Source organism: Bos grunniens, chromosome 8, assembly GCF_055505025.1.
Source record: "Bos grunniens cultivar Pamir isolate PY7600 chromosome 8, Bosgru_T2T1.0, whole genome shotgun sequence".
In the NCBI taxonomy this organism is placed as follows: Eukaryota; Metazoa; Chordata; class Mammalia; order Artiodactyla; family Bovidae; genus Bos; species Bos grunniens.
The window spans coordinates 16,454,564-16,476,234 of NC_141172.1; the positions used below are offsets into that span (position 1 = coordinate 16,454,564).

The 21,671-nt window shown below is 39.0% G+C and overlaps 1 protein-coding gene across 20 annotated transcripts in view; it reads left to right on the forward strand.

Annotated features, from left to right (window-relative positions):
- Nucleotides 1-21,671, forward strand: part of LOC147366710 (uncharacterized) — a 1,020,409-nt gene that overhangs the window by 125,760 nt on the left and 872,978 nt on the right. The window contains exon 6 of one of the 20 annotated variants that reach the window (XR_015168979.1): nt 12,863-12,968. The exons of 16 other annotated variants lie outside the window; for them this stretch is intronic. Coding sequence is in view for 1 of the 4 variants with exons in the window: in XM_086414228.1 (XP_086270354.1) it covers nt 12,858-12,953 (96 nt within the window). In the remaining 3 variants the exon portion in view is untranslated. 3 more of the 20 variants (XR_015168977.1, XR_015168975.1, XM_086414228.1) reach the window with 3 other exon arrangements.

Sequence of the window (21,671 nt, forward strand, 5' to 3'; positions counted from 1 at the left end):
GGTTTACAGAAAAGCTCATTAAAGACTCAGCACTCAATGCTTTTTGGTAATAGTTACAAAGGTACTCTGATTAGCACACACCAAAATTCCACAAGGACAGTAAGTGTTCCGAGTAAGCCACATTGTTTGCATAATTTAGGCACAGTGAGATGTTCTTATCCTTTAAAGAAAGTTTTACAGCAGAGTAGGGAAATTTAACCAATCAAGTTTCCAGATGTTGGTTAGGGGCCGTGTTTATAAGAAGGCCTTGTAAAGTATAGCAATCTCAGGGCTAGTATGTTAATTCTCACACAGGATTTGAATAAGGTTATTGAATGATCCCAAATTAAGTTATTATGTCATTTGTAATTCTTGAAATTGAATCAGAAAAGGAGTAAGGCTCATGCCTTGGAGTGCTGAAAGGGACTTGAAACATGTGAGAAATATATCAAAATATCATTCATTTAGAGATTTTATCCCTTCCTTTATGTATTTATTCTCAAAGTATTTACTGACTTACTGTGTTAGGTCAGTTCTCCACAGCAAAGGAAAAGGACAGTTTTCTTTCCAATCCCAAAGAAAGGCAATATCAAAGAATGTTCAAACTACCATGCAAATGCACTCATCTCACACACTAGCAAGGTAATGCTCAACATTCTCAAAGCCAGGCTTCAACAGTACATGACCCGTGAACTTCCAGATGTTCAAGCTGGACTTAGAAAAGGCAGAGGAACCAGAGATCAAATTACCAACATCCGTTGGATCATTGAAAAAGCAACAGAGTTCCAAAATAATATCTACTTCCGCTTTATTAACTTCATCAAAGCCTTTGACCGTGTGGATCACACCAAACTGTGGAACATTCTTAAAAAGATGGGAATAGCAGACACCTGATCTGCCTGCTGAGAAATCTGTATGCAAGTCAAGAAGCAGCAGTTAGAACTGGACATGGAACAACAGACTGGTTCCAATTCAGGCAAGGAGTACATCAAGGCGGTATATTGTTACCTTGCTTATTTAACTTCTATGCAGAGTACATCATGTGAAATGCTGGGCTGGATGAAGCACAAGCTAGAATCAAGATTGCCAGGAGAAATATCAATAACCTCAGATACGCAGATGCCACCACCCTTATGGCAGAAAGCGAAGAAGAACTAAAAAGCCTCCTGATGAAAGAGTAGAGTGAAAAAGTTGGCTTAAAGCTCAACATTCAGAAAACAAAGATCATGGCATCTGGTCCCATCACTTCATGGGAAATAGATGAGGAAACAATGAAAACAGTGACTTTTGGGGGGGCTCCAAAATCACTGCAGATGGTGACTGCAGCCATGAAATAAAAAGACGTTTGCTCCTTGGGAGAAAAGTTATGACAAACCTAGATAACATATTCAAAAGCAGAAACATTACTTGACCAACAAAGGTCTGTCTAGTCAAAGCTATAGTTTTTCCAGTAGTCATGTATAGATATGAGAGTTGGACTATACAGAAAGCTGAGCGCCAAAGAATTGATACTTTTGAACTGTGGTGTTGGAGAAGACTCTTGAGAGTCCCTTGGACTGCAAGGAGATCCAACCAGTTCATCCTAAAGGAAATCAGTCCTGAATATTCATTGGAAGGACTGATGCTGAAGCTTAAACTCCAATACTTTGGCCACCTGATGCAAAGAACTGACTCATTGGAAAAGACCCTGATTCTGCAAAGATGGAAGGTGGGAGGAGAAGGAGACAGCAGTGGATGAGATGGTTGGGTGGTATCACTGACTCGATGGACATGAGTTTGAGGAAAATCTGGGAGTTGGTGATGGACAGGGAGGCCTGGCGTGCTGCAATCCATGGAGTTGCAAAGAGTCAGACACAACTGAGCTGAACTGTGTTAGGTGACATCAGAGAACAGTGATAAAGATCATAGGCTCTGCATCCAGATGCCTGGGTTTAAATTCTAGCACTGCCATTCATGAGTTACATGACCTTTGGCAAGTTTCTTAACTTTTCTATGGTCAGGTTTTCTTATCTGTATCCTAGGTGCCACCTTGTAAGATTAGGGAAGGTAAGAAGCTGTCTGGTACTTGGTAACTGAAGAGAACAACATAGATGGTAGAGGCAAACAAGTATGGGATTACCTTAGAGAGTGATCGCTGCTTCAGTGGGCAAAATTTGACATGCTTTGAGAGCACATGGGAAAAACTGGTACAGTTTGGAGGAAGGTCTTAACTTAAGGCCTGTTTCATAGCAGGTCAAAGGAACATCACAGTTAGAAGGCATTGGGTAGAGAAATTGGTGTGTTCGAATAAAAAATAATAAGTGGTATGTCTGGAAGATAGACGAACTTGTAGAGACAAGCAGAGACCATATAGTGAAGAGTCTTACCCATCCTGTTAGGAAATTTTTACTTGGCATGAGAATAATGAGGCATCCTAGGAGAACCAGCGCCTTTTGGAAACAAGTAAGCATGACCCTCATAGAACTTTCTTCTAGAACTTTCTTACTGAAGATTGCATTGGCAGCTTCTCTTTTCAAAAGACAGTCCTGACTCCTCTTTCTCTGCACTTCTCTCTGGGTAGAGGTCAGGAACATTCTGGGCTGAGTTGAGACAGTTTTAGGGACTGCCAACAATAGATCAGATCGGTTTCAATCTGCCTCATCCTATGAGAAGTATGCATGTGAAAATAACAGAAGGACAGAATGGGGAAGTTTTATTTTATTCATGTCTAGCAAAGGAAGCCAAGGAAGCCACCTCTAAGCACTAATACATTAGTGCTCACTGAACTGAGGCAGAGTGCAGCCCTAGACTGAAGCCCAGTGGAAGGTCATTTCCATGTGTTATGGGAAGGCTCTCATTCTGCAGTCTCTTGGCTTCCTACATTTTTTGACTGATGGTTTATTCCTCCCAATTATTAGTATCTCTTAACACTTTATGTTATTTGCTTTTTCAATCTTTTTTTCACACACAAATGCATACAGGAAATGATTTATAATGAAAGCACCAGCTATAATAATGGGTCTGTCGTTGTTTGTGGGGTAAAGGGAAATGGAAATTAGTAATTTCCTGCTGCTTTTGCTGATTTTACTTTGGTAATAATGCCACTTTATGTGAGATACATGTTTCCATTTGGTTCTAAGTGAAAATATCATCTTAAGCTAATTTTATACAACATATAACCATTAAACTAAATTTTCTAATTGCTTTTTAGTGTGAGGCCACTGTAGTACGTCTTAGACAAAAGGGTTCTCAGCCAAACCCCTGCATTTTACAGAGGTCCTTTATGTTTTTCTGTCTCTCTCACATTTATGGAGGGATATACAAGCAACCCTGCCACAAGCAGTTAGCCTAGAGAAGCCTACTGTGCCAAGCATTTCATCTCACGTTCAGCACTGACCAGCCAGGGTGAATCGTCTCCATATCTTTTGCCCCATGCCTTTGAAATAAAAGGTAGTTAAGTAAATACAGTGAATGTGAGTTGGTCTGCTGCTGACAGTACAGATGGACCCTGCTTCAGAGACTGGGGCAATGGAAGCACTTTAATAGATAAAAGGCAAGTCAATTTAAGTGTCAGCTTTCCCTCTGTTTTCATGAACGTGAAAGATCTTGCATAATGAAGAAAGTTTCCCATATAAATGTCTGTATTCTGGCTTCTTATTCTAATGCGTGTTTCTCATGAATTAGCACAGTTTTGGCATTGCATATGGCATCTGAGGAACATTTCGTAGGTCTATACCTTGCTGCCTGATGTGGAAGCCAAGAGCTATAGAAGACTATTGAAATAAAGTACCGTTAACATTTAGTTCCTCAGTTGTACTAGCCACATTTCAGGTGCTCATTCTGCACACATGGCTAGTGGCTAGGATACGGAAGACACAGTTATGGGACATTTCCATCATGGCAGTTCTGTTGAACCACACTTGCCTAGATGTAATGTGTATTTCAATTCTTTATCAGTGCTGTATGCTGGCACCTGTATAGACACTGCATACTAGAATTATTAATATGAATAGTTAGAATTAAGTATTTAATTTTCTTGTAAGTTTTAAAAATCTAGGCATGTGTTATGTTGGCCTCCCTCTGTGCTTTTCCCCAGAGCCTCACAAATAGCAGCTGAGGTCCAGAGGCCCTTGTCCTTTCTTAAGATGACCTGTATATTAGGAATACTGATTTCTGTGGGTCTTTTGCTAATTGCACTATTCTGAAATCTTTGGCCATGTGTGAACTGGATCCATGATGACAGTGAGTGGAAACATAACCACTTGAAGCTGTAATTTTGTCATGCAACTCACCTAATAAATAATTTCAATACTACAGATAATCTTTCATTAAATATATCTTAGTAATTGGTGTGCTAAGACATTCTGGCATGGCTTGGTGAGATCCGTGTTATGGTAGTGCCTCTTGGGTTTGCTAATCCTATTCCATATTGTGACCATTGAAGATGGCAAAATATAATTTCCACTTGACTTTGATTTTAGGGCGGTGAGTACTGCAGGAACTTAGAGATGGATTCCATTTTATTTCATGATTAATTCTCTCACTTTCTTTCCAACACCACGCAAACACACAGACGAAATTGCACTTTTTCTGTAAAGGAAGAAAAGATATTTGGCTGTAGGAATGACTGACTGACAATGTCATGGTCACTGCGGTGTGTCTGTCACATGATCTTTAGCTTGCTTTAAATCCTATTGTATGGTTTTTACCCTAAGAGAACATCTCAGCATGCAAGTTTCATAGAGGGGTTTGTTTGGGGGAAATAATACCAACAAGTCTGAAATCTTTACATCAAGTGATGAATTTTTTCCCTTCCACTAAGACCATGAGGACCTATCAAATAGGAAAAAATTTTTGTTCTTGTTGTTTTGTTAGAGACCTAAACACCCTCCGTGTATTTAAGGAAACCTATAGAAAGACTCTGATGCCGGGAGGGATTGGGGGCAGGAGGAGAAGGGGACGACAGAGGATGAGATGGTTGGATGGCATCATCGACTCAATGGACATGGGTTTGGGTGAACTCCGGGAGTTGGTGATGGACAGGGAGGCCTGGTGTGCTGTGATTCAGGGGGTTGCAAAGAGTCAGATGCGACTGAACTGAACTGATAGAATGTGATTCTTCTTTAGATTTTTAAATCTTCCCCTGCAAGTATACTTAAATTTTTTTCCAAAATGAAAGGGAATAATTAAAACTCTTTTAATTTTTAGTAAAAATAAAGATTTTCAGGTTTTCAAAAGAACCATGGAAAGGACTAGAAGCAAAGGTGGTCAATATTTTAGGGGAAATTGCATTACATTGTTTACATTTATAACACAGGCTTTTGGTTTTGTTTATGGAACATTTCCATACAAGGCTCATTGATTCTCAGACTGCTGAATCACAAAGCAGCTGCTTCTAGTAGAAGCACAGTTATTTAACTTCCTACTGATTACCTCGTAAGTGCATAATTTCTCAGTCGCAGTCTCTGGTATATCTTTCTTTCTCTTGAGGTCATCTTTAATGGGGCAGAAAAGCTCTTCCCATAACTTGCCCATCCATGTGGCAACATTTTGATGTCATTTATCCCTGTTTATCATCTCTATTAGGCTTCTTTTCTAAGAGACAAGAGGTATTTGTTGTGCCAGTTCAAATCATCTCTGGGCCAACATTCTCTCAATTTTTAAAATTTGGAAAAACAGAATTAGAACTGCCATAGCATTTGTTTTGGTGTTGAAGTGGGGATGGGATAGGAGACTACTAGCAGATTGCTCTGTAAGTGCTTAATGATAACACTAATAAAAATTTTAACAATATTGCAAACACTCATTAACTAGACAGGGCAATGCTTCTGTAAAGCTATGATTCATCTCCTTGTTCTGAAATGATTCACGATGGCAATGATTTTGGGTTAATTGTCCATTGTGATACAAGTTTTGGATCCATGGCTTCATTAATTTTAAGTTTCTGTCTATGTTAGATTGTCTGGCATCATTACACTAATTTGCATAGACTGAAGAACACCTTCAAAAGTTTGCTTGTGTTTCCTCTAATGTGGCAGGTAGGTCATTCTCTGTCCCAATGGAAAAGATGAATCAATCCACTGCAGTGGCAGAAAGCCCTGGAGTGGCTAAGGTACCGTTTGGGGGAAGATAGGAGATTTTTGGACACAAAGGCTAGGCTCTGAATGATGAGGGGATTGAGATGTTCCAACTCTACTTTCAGAGGAAATTGTTAGGGAGAACATTAGCTTTGAAACCAGGGGAATCTAGGTTTTAGTCTCAGCTCTGTCATTCAGGAGCCTGTGGATTATTAGAGCACACAGCATGTGTAAGATAGCGATTGGTGGTGGTGATGGTGAGGGTGGTTGTTAATTATAGTGTGATGTGCTGTGCTCGGTCACTTCAGTTGTGTCCAACTGTTTGTGACCCAGTGGACTATAGCTCGCCAGGCTCCTCTGTCCATGAGATTATCCAGGCAAGAATACTAGAGTGGGTTGCCATGCCCTCCTCCAGGGGATTTTCCTGACCCAGGGATTGAACTCATGTCTCTCATGTCTCCTGTATTGGCAGGTGGGTTCATTAAGACTAGCACCACCTGTGAAGCCCATTATTTTTGGCACCATCTTCTCTTCCATAATATGCTGTATCCCCTTGACTTAATCTTTGAAACTTTTTACTTCCTTATTGGAGGACAGTAACATCTACTCAATAGGGTCAAATTAAAGTGAGAATTGAAATTTGGAACCTAGTAGGGGACAGTCAGTGGCTGGAGGGCGTTGCACTAGATTCAGCTGTGTGCTTCTGCTCACTGTCAGTTCTTGACTCCAGCCTGTACTCGTGAGCATCTCCTCCCCTAAACTCCCTAATATGTATACACGTATATCCATGTGTTGTTCAGCTACAGCCTATGGAGACTTTGTGAAAATGACATTCTTGATAACATATGAATTCAAAGGAGATCAAAGAATCCATTGACTGATTCTGCAAAACCCTTATTCTTTTTTATAATTCCTTTGGGGTGTGGTAAGTAAAGGCTAGAATTTGAAATATGAAAGAGAAGAGCTAAAGACCTTAACTCTTCAAAATCCATAAGTGAAACACAAAGGCAGAGTGTTTCATGGTTATCAATTATTCATTGATTCTTAAAAGTAATAATAAACATCCTCGAGGCTGCTGTGCAGCATGAGCTCAGGGCTAGGGCAGTGGCAACATAAAGACGTAATAAATAGAATTGATACTCATTGATTCTATGTAACTAATAAAACAAACTACATAACTGAGCAGAAAAGATGCCTTTTAAAAGGGACTAAAATTGTCTCCTTTGGGTTTGAAAAGTGTATTTCTCCCCATGGAAATTGTTGTGAACCAAAATAGCACATACTAATAGTTATCATTTACAGAGGACCCACTATGTAATGATGCTTTTTATTTCTAATCCCTATGGCAACCTTGCAAAGCAGATTTCATTATCCCTATGTTCCTGATGAGGAAATGGAGCTTGGGAAGGGTCATATAATTGTCTGAGGAAAATTTTACAAAGCTACTAGGAAAACAATTATGTTTGGAATGCCTCAGATGTCACTCTTACTAGATCCTTTGTCATTCTATCCATAATGACATAGTAATATATCCTCTTATTAATCAAGTAATGCAGATGATATTCAGGTACTTAAGTATTTATCTTTCAAGAACCAGAAAAGAATGATTATGGATTCTTATATGTGGTGTTATGGATTAGGATGTGTGGTTCTTGATGTTTGTGCTGGGCACTGTGGCAGGCATTGAAATGAAAAAATAAAACACATTTCATTACCTTCCAGGATTCACAGTCTAGGGCAAAGATGCCAGACAGCGGGTCCAAAGACAGTTCTTCTCCCTTCTGGTTCCAATAGTAGACAGAGCTTGAATGCAGGTCAAGTAAGCTTCTCAACAGTTCTCTCTCAATATTGATTCCAGGCAACCTCTAACCATTGATTAAAATTAGCATACAACAGAAACAAAACGTGCTTGTCACTCTTCTCTTAGAGAATACGTATAATCGGTCATTTGCAACATATGTGACAGGCTTAGTGAAGAGCTGTGAATAGTTGTGTCTCTAGAACCGTGGGTCACTATGGATTCCCAAAGGACAAGATGATCGCTTCTCGCTCTAGACATTGGGAGAGAGCAAACAGAGAAAGCTTCACACAGATTATCTTCAGGGATGGTAGAGTTATCACAAGGAATGAGATGAGTGATTTAGGCAGTGGTCAAAGAATGGAGGAATTTATAGATTAAGGAGTTTTGATTCTATCTTGTAGGTAAAGGGTTTTCTAGAAGATTTTATAAAAGGAGTAAACCAATCAGGAAAACCTTATAAAAAAAGGGCAAGATTCACAGGAATTTGACTGAGTGATGACCCTTGAAATACATCTTGGGAAAAGTAGGTGAAGACCTAGATTAGAACAATAAAGTCAGTAATAGAGACTGGAGGCATGATTGGAAAGCAATCTACAGAGTTTATATACATATAGATCTGATAAACATTAGTGATTTAGATATGGTGAAGGATGACGTGATTGAGAAAGTAATACCTAGGATAACTTTTGATTTCTGATTTGGGCTAATGAGTTGACAGGAAGAACAGTGAGTTTTAGGAGAGAGTCAGTGATTTCAATGGGAAAAACTACAAAAGCATTACTTTCTGTTATACAGGAATGTTTTTTTTTTTTTGGGGGGGGTGTTAAAGGACAGGTAATTGTAAGGCAAACTTTAGAATATTCTCATTGATATATTCAAAATTTAATTTTGATGGCAAACAGAAGTAAATTTTGCATGCTACTCATCTTTATTTTTATATCCTTTATTTATTGGTAAAAGTTAAAATCTGTAGAGACTTGAAGTTTATTGATTCAAGACTGAGTATGGAGCCCCTTAGAGGCAATGATTATTACGGAATCAGGTGTGTTTTTCTTCATGAACCGGTGATCATTGCGTTGTTCCATGTGGATATCCATTTCCACACTGGTTTAGGTCGCCTTTAGCTTTCTGGGTTATCATGACTCCAGGTAGACAACTCAATAAGTTTTTCTTACTGGGGCATTCAGTCATGCCAGATTCATCAAGGAGAGTTTACAGAAATCATTTATTCTTTGCTTTTATTTGAAAAACACTGAACACGCAAATAGAAATCAACAAAACTCTAATCAAAAGTGGAAATATTATGAAATTGGTGATCCTCATTTATTATGGTCTGACCACAGTGGATGTTCCAAGTAGCTCCTAGAAAAATCCATTATATGGAATATCTTGTGTGTAGCGAGGGATGTTGGCTAGAACAGTCTGCATTTGAGTCGTATGGTAGCTCTTGATTGTATCTGAATCTTTTTACCTCTTGTGATGGTAAAACTGTGTGTTTGTGCGTATACCCCTGAGCACTTGCACAGTGGAACTTTATTTTTTTCAGAGAACTTCATCTATGTATTTATGGAGAGGAAGGACCACTGAAAATTCCTACTATTTAGAAAACATTTCCACTATTTTCCTAACTTGAAGATAAAGATGACATTGAGTAGTTTTACTAATCCTTTGCTTTTGTGAAGACTCATGTTAGAATTCCTTGATTTACTTATTTATATTAATTTTGTTTATTTAGAATGTATTATACAACACAGAGACAATTTAACTATTGGAGAGAGTCATTAATTCTGCTCAACCTATACGAGAATTACTGAGTGTCTGCTTTTCAAATAATATTCTTCCACTTGCCTGGTGGTCTGAATAAGCCTGTTTTGTTTTGTTTTGTTTTGTTTTTTTTAAACAGCCTAAGCTCAGAGAACTTTGGATCCAATTGTTGAGACAAGAGACATAGTGTTAATGCTATAAGAAATCTTATATGTGGCCTTCAACTTATTGTAGATGTAGACAGGTTTTTATTTTTTTTTTTAATCATCTAAGTTAAAGGCTATGGTTTTTCCAGTGGTCGTGTACAGATGTGAAGGTTGGACTGTGAAGAAAGCTGGAAAAAAAAAAAAGAAAGCTGAAAAAAAAAAAAAAAAGAAAGCTGATCGTTCAAAAGAATTGATGCTTTTGAACTGTGGTGCTGGAGAAGACTCTTGAAAGTCCCTTGGACTGCAAGGAGATCCAACCAGTCCATTCTAAAGGAGATCAGTCCTGGGTGTTCTTTGGAAGGAATGATGCTAAAGCTGAAACTCCAGTACTTTGGCCACCTCATACGAAGAGTTGACTCATTGGAAAAGACTCTGATGCTGGGAGGGATTGGAGGCAGGAGGAGAAGGGGACAACAGAGGATGAGATGGCTGGATGGCATCACTAACTCAATGGATGTTGAGTTTGGGTGAACTCTGGGAGTTGGTGATGGACAGGGAGGCCTGGCGTGCTGCAATTCATGGGGTCGCAAAGAGTTGGACAAGACTGAGCAACTGAACTGAACTGAAGTTTTATCATCTTCAAAATGAGAGTTAGGTGAAGTAATTTTGGACCAAGTGTTCTGAAATGTTTTCCCAATTATAATAATCACAATTTTCAACCTTACTGATTGTGAAGTGAATGAAAGAGAAAAATGCAGTTTCAGAAATTGAAGAGAACACTGGTTGGACTTGCAAAATCATTCATCAGATTTGGTTGCTTTTAATAAAGGAAGAAACCATGTGAGTTGATAGAATTCTGTACCAGGGGATAGCTTCTGAGTTTAGGGCTTTGATTTCCTTCCCTCCACTTCTACTCTCACATGGAACTCATGAGTATCAGTTTGATATCAGTTTGATGTAGTCATCTTCCAGACTGAGTGTGCTTCAGGACAATCTCAGCTCTAATGGACCCTTACCCAACTAACTTTGTCACGGTGGGGGAGGGGGGAAGAGTATGGGGCACGTTGTAAGAAGTTGCAGAAGTTTTGGAAGAGAAAGGGGATAGAATTTTTGTTTACAGGACAGAACTAGAATTTCATGCAATTTCTGTTCTATCATCAACTATTAATAAACACAGTGAAAAGAGATTAAAGATGAGTGAAAATGATAGGATGAATAAATGAATGAATATGAATTTATCAATTATTTTTTTGCAGTTTGTGGCATTATGTTTATCAGCTGGGTTTGGTTTTCTTTTATTATTATTCTTTTCTCAATACTTTAATGGTTTCCCTGGAAGGACTGTATGGTAAATAGCAACAGATACATGGTCTAGAATTTGGATCTGTTGTAAAAGCATCTCCCAAATTGGTTGAGTTACTTGCTTATCTATGACCCGTTTCTCTTGAGTATCCTTTTGGTTATTGTTTTCTTTTCTGCCTTATTATGACCATGGGTGAGAGTGAATTTAGACTTGTAACGTATGGTTGTTTACACCAGAAGATTATAAGGACCGGTTCTGAATAGAACATGTTTTATTTCCATTAAGTGCATATTCTTTTTGTTTGCTGAGTTTTGTATTTGTGTTTAAACTGTCCTTACAAATCTGCTGTGCATTTCCAGGGGTGGAAAACATGCTTTTATATGTAGTAAGTCTGGCTCAGGTTTGGGGATGAGTTTTGTTCTTCATTTTTCGCTCTCTGTCTCAGAAATAACAAAACCTAACTGTTATTCTCCCCAGTTCTATCATATTGTTGCACTTAGTAGACAAGAAGGTGTTCCTATGTTTTAAATAGAATTGAAATCTACATGGCTATGTAATTTTACACAGCCAATCCACTTCATAATGTCAAAACACTTTTATTTCTGCATGGAAGATTTTTCTACCTTGGTCTCATTAATGTTGCACCTGTTTCTTTAACGGTGGAGTCACTGATGGAGTGCTAAATAGAATCCAGAGAGAATCTTTATAAGTATAGTGAATTTGGTTTGAACTAACTGAGAAATTATAAATTATTTTTAAGATTTGACCTAGAATTAAGGTCATTTTTGCACTATTGACACTAAAAAGCTCTGTGAAGCAATTTAAAACAAATCAAAAGATTGCAGACAAGCAAATACTTTCTTTTGATTTCTTCATTTATAACTTATAAGTTTTCTGGGTATATAGGTAAATCATATTACTTATAAATTCTTAAATATAAAGCAAGAATAAATAATTGTGTATAATCCTACCAAAGAGGAAAAGCCACTCTTAAATGTTTAAACTCAAGTCCTTTTATTTAAAAATAATATACTTCACACTTCATATTATTTTTAAGTGCTATGTTGTTGCATAAAATATTCCATACAACACTTTAAATGTCTATGTAATTATATATATAAAAGTTTATTAGATCAGCTTATTATAAGATCTTTAAGCTGATATCTAATTGTTTATAGTTATTAATTTTAGATGAATGACTATATGTAAGAAAAGTAATGCTGAGCACTTATTAAAGTCCATGCTCTATTCTTTATTCCAGTAATTTTAGCCTCCTAATAATCCCATGAAGGAGGTGATATAATTGTCACCCTTTTACAAAGGAAATGACTTAGGCTTAGAGATTTTCTGTAACTTGATAAAAGTAGCTCAGCTAAATGTGAATTTAACCCTTGTGCTGCCAGACTCTAAAGTCCATGCCTCCAATTACTGCACCCTGTGCCTACCAGTGCAGGAGACATGAGAGATTCAGGTTTGATCTCTGGGTTGGGAAGATCCTCTGAAGAAGGATATGGCAACCCCAGCAGTATTCTTGCCTGGAGAATCCCATGGACAGAGGAGCCTTGTGGTCTGCAGCCATGGGGTCACAGAATCAGACATGAGTGGTCATCTGAGCATGCAACACATCTGACTTCAAAATCTGTAGTCTTAACCAGTAGGGAAAATTGGGATGGCAACTGTTCCTTTATATTTCAGTGCAACTTATCTGAACAAATGTTATATTAAGGAAAAGAAACCTCAGAGTTAGAGGTTTGTTTTTTTCATTACTGTGTGACTGTGGGCATTTTAAAATTAATTGTTTTTTGCAGTATAGTTGGATCAAGACCATCCCCATGGAAAAGAAATGCAAAAAAGCAAAATGGCTGTCTGCGGAGGCCTTACAAATAGCTGTGAAAAGAAGATAAGCGAAAAGCAAAGGAGGAAAGGAAAGATATAAGCATCTGAATGCAGAGTTCCAAAGAATAGAAAGAAGAGATAAGAAAGCCTTCTTCAGCGATCAATGCAAAGAAATAGAGGAAAACACCAGAATGGGAAAGACTAGGGATCTCTTCAAGAAAATCAGAGATACCAAAGGAACATTTCATGCAAAGATGGGCTTGATAAAGGACAGAAATGGTATGGACCTAACAGAAGCAGAAGATGTTAAGAAGAGATGGCAAGAATACACAGAAGAACTGTACAAAAAAGATCTTCACGACCCAGATAATTACGATGGTGTGATCACTGACCTAGAGCCAGACATCCTGGAATGTGAAGTCAAGTGGACCTTAGAAAGCATCACTATGAACAAAGCTAGTGGAGGTGATGGAATTCCAGTTGAGCTATTCCAAATCCTGAGAGATGATGCTGTGAAAGTGCTGCACTCAATATGCCAGCAAATTTGGACAACTCAGCAGTGGCCACAGGACTGGAAAAGTTCAGTTTTCATTCCAATGCCAAAGAAAGGCAATGCCAAAGAATGCTCAAACTATCACATAATTGCACTCATCTCACACACTAGTAAAGTAATGCTCAAAATTCTGCAAGCCAGGCTTCAGCAATATGTGAACCGTGAACTTCCTGATGTTCAAGCTGGTTTTAGAAAGGGCAGAGGAAACAGAGATCAAATTGCCAACATCTGCTGGATCATCGAAAAAGCAAGAGAATTCCAGAAAAGCATCTATTTCTGCTTTATTGACTATGCCAAAGCCTTTGACTCTGTGGATCACAATAAACTGTGGAAAATTCTGAAAGAGATGGGAATACCAGACCACCTGATCTGCCTCTTGAGAAATTTGTATGCAGGTCAGGAAGCAACAGTTAGAACTGGACATGGAACAACAGACTGGTTCCAAATAGGAAAAGGAGTTCATCAAGGCTGTATATTGTCACCCTGTTTATTTAACTTATATGCAGAGTACATCGTGAGAAATGCTGGACTGGAATAAGCACAAGCTGGAATCAAGATTGCCGGGAGAAATATCAAGAACCTCAGATATGCAGATGACACCACCCTTATGGCAGAAAGTGAAGAGGAACTAAAAATCCTCTTGATGAAAGTGAAAGTGGAGAGAGAAAAAGTTGGCTTAAAGCTCAACATTCAGAAAACGAAGATCATGGCATCCGGTCACATCACTTCATGGGAAATAGATGGGGAAACAGTGGAAACAGGGTCAGACTTTATTTTTTGGGCTCCAAAATCACTGCAGACGGTGATTGCAGCCATGAAATTAAAAATCGCTTACTCCTTGGAAGGAAAGTTATGACCAACCTAGATAGCATATTCAAAAGCAGAGACATTACTTTGCCAACAAAGGTCCGTCTAGTCAAGGCTATGGTTTTTCCAGTGGTCATGTATGGATGTGAGAGTTGGACTGTGAAGAAGGCTGAGTGCTGAAGAATTGATGCTTTTGAACTGTGATGTTGGAGAAGACTCTTGAGAGTCCCTTGGACTGCAAGGAGATCCAACCAGTCCATTCTGAAGGAGATCAGCCCTGGGATTTCTTTGAAGCGAATGATGATAAAGCTGAAACTCCAGTACTTTGGTCACTTCACGCGAAGAGTTGACTCATTGGAAAAGACTCTGATGCTGGGAGGGATTGGGGGCAGGAGGAGAAGGGGACAACAGAGGATGAGATGGCTGGATGGCGTCACTGACTCAATGGACGTGGGTCTGAGTTAACTCCTGGAGTTGGTGATGGACTGGGAGGCCTGGCGTGCTGCAATTCATGGGGTTGCAGAGTCAGACACGACTGAGCAACTGATCTGATCTGATCTGATCTGCTTTATAATGTAGATTGTTTCTACTGTACAGAAACATGAATCAGCCACACATATACATATAACCCCTCCCTTTTGGACTTTCTTCCTGCACAGGTTGCCAATTGTGGACATTTTTTAATCTCTGAAATTCAATGTCATTGCTTATCACATTGAACTCATAATTCCTGCTTTCTGGTCATTTTGTGAGAATGCCTCTTGTTCACTACCTCAGCCCTCAGAGGCTGGGAACAGATTTCAATGTTCATGAAGCGATAATGAATACAGATGTACTTGATGCTTGGATCTACACAGGTTAATTATTAGTTTCATATCAGCCCACTTCATATTTGTGCTCTAAAGTTCTGAAATCTTTACATATCTTTTACCCCTAAACTATTTCAAGAAAATCTTTTTGTTCCTTTGGTATCAGAATCTAGCTATCTTTCCTATAGAGAAAATAGTTTTGATTGCCCAGGGTCTGGTCCCTTATCAATATTAGTTAATGACTTTTGAATTATTTTCTCTTAGCTCAACAAACTCATTGGACTCAGTTTTCTGCTTAAAAAGTTTTGAAAATGCCTATCATTGAGTCAATGTGATCTTGCTTATTAATCTTATCATTTCTAAGTTAGAAATGTTGAATCAAGTCTAATCTTCTTCATAATTCATAGTCTTAAAATTTCCTATCCTTTGGGGACGTCTGTTTATGTTCTTTTGCAGCTTTAACAAGATCCTTCCCATTTGTATAGTGAGGCTTAGCATGAAGTGATCAGGTCTAAAAAGTATTAGGCAGAGGGTGTTAGCCATAGGTGTGCTTTTTTGACATTTATGTTGAATGTGAACTCTAGAAAAATAGAATGTGAATTCTAAAGATTCAGCGGAGCTTTTTAACAGACATGTATCTAGGCTTGATAGAGCCTCAAGCAGACTGGACAAAAGATGAATTTTCATTAAGAGAAAATAGCTTTTTTATTGGGCTTCCCAGGTGGCATTAGTGGTGAAGAGCCCGCCTGCCAGTGCAGGAGATGCAAGAGACATGGGTTCGATTCCTGGGTTGGGAAGCTCCCCTGGAGAAGATAAGTTACAAGACTTACTTGTATGGAAAGTAAATAAGACTGCAAAATCACAAAGCAAGAACAATGGCGAAAAAGTATGTATGTGCCTATGCAGTAATTCCAATATTTGATTTCATTCAATAAAGGATAGGTATGCAAAGTTAAATAGAGGTAGATGAAGATTTATATACATTAAAGATTAACTGCAAGGGGAAAAGAACAGTAGGAAAGGCAAGCAAAGAAAGAAATGTAGAAAAAATATAATAGGTTTAAAAAAGTTAAAAATTAAAATTATAAAAGAGAGGAAAAAAGGGGGGAAGGAGAAAGAAAAAAGGGAAAAAAAAGGAAACTCCTCAGAATTGCAAAAGCTCAATGTAGAGGCAGGGGTTTATAACAACAATAGAAAATGTGACTGAATAGACACATATACATATACACCCATGAGCATACTGAAGAATTTATTTACAGGGCAACAATGGAGAAACAGACATAGAAAACAGACTTATGGACATGGGGAGAGCGCAGGAGAGGGTGAGATGTATGGAAAGAGTAACAAGGAAACTTACATTGCCATATGTAAAATAGATAGGCAACGGGAATTTGCTGTAAGGCTCAGGAAACTCAAACAGGGACTCTGTATCAATCTAGAGGGGTTGGGATGAAGAGAGAGAGGGGAGGCAGGTTGAAAAGGGAGGGGACATATGTATACCTGTGGCTGATTCATGTTGAGATTTGACAGAAGACAGCAAAATTCTGTAAAGCAATTAGCCTTCAATAAAAAATAATTAAAAAAAAGGATAGGTAACTATTAAACATTTTCTTGATCATACTCAAAAATAAGCCCAAAGAAGAAGGGAAGACTAGGTCATGCAAATCAAACAGCATCCTATAGTTTCTTTATAAATCATTGCTGAGGTCACAGTTGATCCGAATGTTAAAAGGTTCTTTTCACGGTTCAGAAGCTGATAAACTGAACAGATTCTTAACAGTTAACCTAGGAATCCAACTTTCCCTTTATGAAATTAATCTGAGGATTCATCTTTTTAACCAAAAAGAACACATTGAAAAATGAACTCTAGTAGCAAAATAAACTCTTAAGCTGGAGTTTGCATTTGAATAAGTGTAAATGTACAACTTTGAGCCATATAAAAATAAATGATTATGTGTATTTCATTTATGTAGAATTCCATAAATACTGAGCATGACCCGCATGTCTGACACATGCTAGACTGAATAGATTTTAAAATGATTAAACTGTGATTTCTGTAGATGCTGCTTTGGGATTGTCTTTAGAATATAAAATAGAGATATTTCAGAATAAAACTCTAAAGCATATTTTAAAAGAGTATCTGGGAATGTGGAGGTAAAACCCATATTTATTCAATTACTTCTCCAAAAATCATCCGTTGAATACCTACTATATGCCAGGTACTGTATTAGACACTAGGGATATTGTGGGAAGTGAAATAGGCAAGGTTTCTTACCTCCTGGGATTTACATAGTGTGAGAAAAGAGAGAGGATAAACACATAATTCAGAATGTACCATATAATCTTAAGAACTGTTAAGAACAAAATAGAGGTGATAGAGAGTATCTTGGGCGGCTCCTCTGGATCTCATGCTAATAGGCTTTTAGAGGCAGTGTCTGTGGAGCTAAGTGAGCTGAATAAAGATTGAGAAGCAGAGCGTTTCATGCTGAAAGGATGGTTGGCTAAATGTCCTAACCTGAAAATTAGCGGTGTGTTCTGGGATCACTGTGGTTGAGGTACAGTGAGTAAAAGGGAACAGGGAGCAGGTGAGATTGGGGACATGTGCAGGAACATTCTTCTTAATAGAAATCATATCACCAAGGCCGTGAAAGGGAGTTTGAATTTAATTCTAAGTGCTGGTGCAAAACCATTGGAGTAATTGAATCTGGGAAAGGCCACATTCTAATTTATGCTCTAAGACGATCAGTCTGGCTGCTATATGGAGAATGGACTTGAGGGGTTTGTTGGTGCAGAATGGAAGCAGTTATTATGGGCATTAAGTAAGGGAGCAATGAAAACACCATTTCTAAGCAGGATAGACTCAGGCTTCACTGTCTTAATTCTAAGTAGTGGAGGGCTCTGCAGAAGAGAGAAATCCAAATGTTTATTTCTTAATAAACTTTTATGTACTGCTGCTATGTTGACAATATACTGGTCAACACATTCAGTTCAGCTCAGTTGCTCAGTCGTGTCTGACTGTTTGCAACCCCATGAATCCCAGCACACCAGGCCTTCCTGTCCATCACCAACTCCCAGAGTTCACTCAAACTCATGTCCCTTGAGTCGGTGATGCCATCCAGCCATCTCATCCTCTGTTGTCCCCTTCTCCTCCTGCCCCCAATCCCTCCCAGCATCAGGGTCTTTTCCAACGAGTCAACTCTTCGTGTGAGGTGGCCAAAGTACTGGAGTTTCAGCTTTAGCATCAGTCCTTCCAATGAACACCCAGGGCTGATCTCCTAAAGAATGGACTGGTTGAACCTCCTTGCAGTCCAAGGGACTCTCAAGAGTCTTCTCCAACACCACAGTTCAAAAGCATCAATTCTTTGGCACTCAGCTTTCTTCACAGTCCAACTCTCACATCCATACATGACCACTGGAAAAACCATAGCCTTGACTAGACGAACCTTTGTTGGCAAAGTAATGTCTCTGCTTTTGAATATGCTATCTAGGTTGGTCATAACTTTCCTTCCAAGGAGTAAACGTCTTTTAATTTCATGGCTGCAGTCACCATCTGCAGTGATTTTGGAGCCCGAAATAATAAAGTCTGACACTGTTTCCCCATCTATTTCCCATGAAGTGATGGGACCAGATGCCATGATCTTCGTTTTCTGAATGTTGAGCTTTAAACCAACTTTTTCACTCTCCACTTTCACTTTCATCAAGAGGCTTTTGAGTTCCTCTTCACTTTCTGCCATAAGGGTGGTGTCATCTGCATATCTGAGGTGATTGATATTTCTCCTGGCAATCTTGATTCCAGCTTGTGCTTCTTCCAGCCCAGTGTTTCTCATGATGTACTCTGCACATAAGTTAAAAAAGCAGGGTGACAATATACAGCCTTGACGTACTCCTTTTCCTATTTGGAACCAGTCTGTGGTTACAGGTCCAGTTCTAACTGTTGCTTCCTGACCAGCATACAGGTTTCTCAAGAGGCAGGTCAGGTGGTCTGGTATTCCCAGCTCTTTCAGAATCTTCCGCAGTTTATTGTGATCCACACAGTCAAAGGCTTTGGCATAGTATAAAGCAGAAATAGATGTTTTTCTGGAACTCTCTTGCTTTTTCGATGATCCGGTGGATGTTGGTAATCTGATCTCTGTTTCCTCTGCCTTTTCTAAAACCAGCTTGAATATCTGGAAGTTCACAGTTCACATATTGCTGAAGCCTGGCTTGGAGAATTTTGCGCATTACTTTACTAGCGTGTGAGATGAGTGCAGTTGTGAGGTAGTTTGAGCATTCTTTGGCATTGCTTTTCTTTGGGATTTGAATGAAAATATAAACACAAAAAAGAAAAAGTGACCTTCATTTGCCCTCAAGGAATTGACAGGACAGCAAGAGACAAATATCATTTGAACAAGTTTTTCTATTACAGATAGAGAAATAGGAAGTACGAGAGAATTTCCCCTAAGATGGGCAACCAAGGGAATGGCTTTGCTGCTACTTAAATGATGGAAGAAAGGGGATGAAGGAGAGACAGGAATGAGGCAGTGTCTGCTGTCAGAGTGGAACTTAGATTTTTAGAGGGTTTTGATCACTCCAAAATCACTGCACATAGTGATTGCAGCCATGAAATTAAAAGACACTTACTCCTTGGAAGGAAAGTTATGACCAACCTAGATAGCATATTCAAAAGCAGAGACATTACTTTGCCAACAAAGATCTGTCTAGTCAAGGCTATGGTTTTTCCAGTGGTCATGTATGGATGTGAGAGTTGGACTGTGAAGAAGGCTGAGCGCTGAAGAATTGATGCTTTTGAACTGTGGTGTTGGAGAAGACTCTTGAGAGTCCCTTGGACTGCAAGGAGATCCAACCAGTCCATTCTGAAGGAGATCAGCCCTGGGATTTCTTTGAAGCGAATGATGCTAAAGCTGAAACTCCAGTACTTTGGTCACTTCATGCGAAGAGTTGACTCCTTGGAAAAGACTCTGATGCTGGGAAGGATTGAGGGCAGGAGGAGAAGGGGACGACGGAGGATGAGATGGCTGGATGGCATCACCTACTCAATGGACATGAGTCTGAGTGAAATCCGGGAGTTTGTGATGGACAGGGAAGCCTGGAGTGCTGCGTTTCATGGAGTCGCAAAGAGTTGGACAGGACTGAGCAACTAAACTGAACTGAACTGATCACTCCACATCTAGTGGCTGAAGGACATAAGGGAGGGAGGCGGGAGTCCTGACTTCCTGATGACGGATTGTGACCTGGAGACTGGGATCTGACCTGATAGGTTAGTACATGAACAACATGGATGATTTATTATTAGAAACAATAATAATTCTCAGGTATTTGAAGGTGGCTGTTTAAGGTGGCATAGAAATTCATGCATAATCCTTTTATACATTTTCAAAACACTCAGAGGTAGTTGTAATCCTTAAAACAGCCCATGAGGAAGGTAGAAAATCGTCCCCATTCTAGAGCTGAGAAATAAGCTGTAGAAAGTTTCTCTGCCAACAAGCTAGTGGTTGACAGAAGAATAGTTTGGACTCCTACTCTATTTCCAAAATACATTACAGGTGCTTATAAATGTGATTAACCTGTAGACAGTATATCACATGGGGCAGATTACATTTATGATCTTCACTATTTTATGCCATTTTGGTAATATACAAATCTTTTAAAGATGTTTGATTAAAAAATGATATTTTCATCCTTGCTATTTTCTACTAAACTATAATCCATAAATGTTTGCATCTGTCAATGACTTCTACCTTTATTCTGTAACTGAAATCAGTTGTTATTATTTTCTTAGCTCTTTTTATAAAAAGCAGGATTGAATTAAGCCCTTTGGAGGGTACTTACACAAGATGGTTGAAGTGTTAAAGCATGGGGTAGCATTAGCCTCAGCTCTATTCTCACTAAGAAAATATAAACCATTTAGGATTTAAACCTTTATTTACTTTTTAATACAGAAACTCTTGTCTGATATTCTGTGCTTCTGGAGTGATAAATTGCTTTCAGTTAAGCTCACCGGGTAAGAGAAGTTTCTAACCATTTCTGACCTTCCACTTCCAACTGTCTTCTAATTTCTGAGCCTAGTCATCTAAACATCGGTTTGCCTAATATCTTCAAGACGTCCCGTGTTTGCAGTTGCATCAACAATTCAAAGACTTACGGCTTCAGCAAACTTGTCAGTATTTTTGTTCTGTGTCTCCTTTACTGTGACACACCGTGGTTCCAGATGATAGTTGTGAAAACCTCTGCTGTTTCCCCTGTGTATGTATTTGAAATGTAGCGTGTATCATCACTATTCAGTGTGTTGCAGAAAATGAAGAAGGTATTTCAAGGTATTAATACTAAAGCTACCATGGCTTTCCAGAAAATGGGATCAGCATGCACAAGTGGAACCAGTGGTAAAGAACCTGCCTGCCGAGGCAGGAGACATAAGAGACCCGGGTTCAATCCCTGGGTCTGGAAGATCCCTTGGAGGAGGGCATGGCAGCCCACTCCAGTATTCTTGCCTGGAGAATCCCAAGAACAGAGGAGCCTGGTGGGCTTACAGTCCATAGGATTGCAAAGAGTCGGACATGACTGTAGTGACTTAGCAGACATGCACACATACAATGGCACAGAGTAGTAAAAGGGCCAGT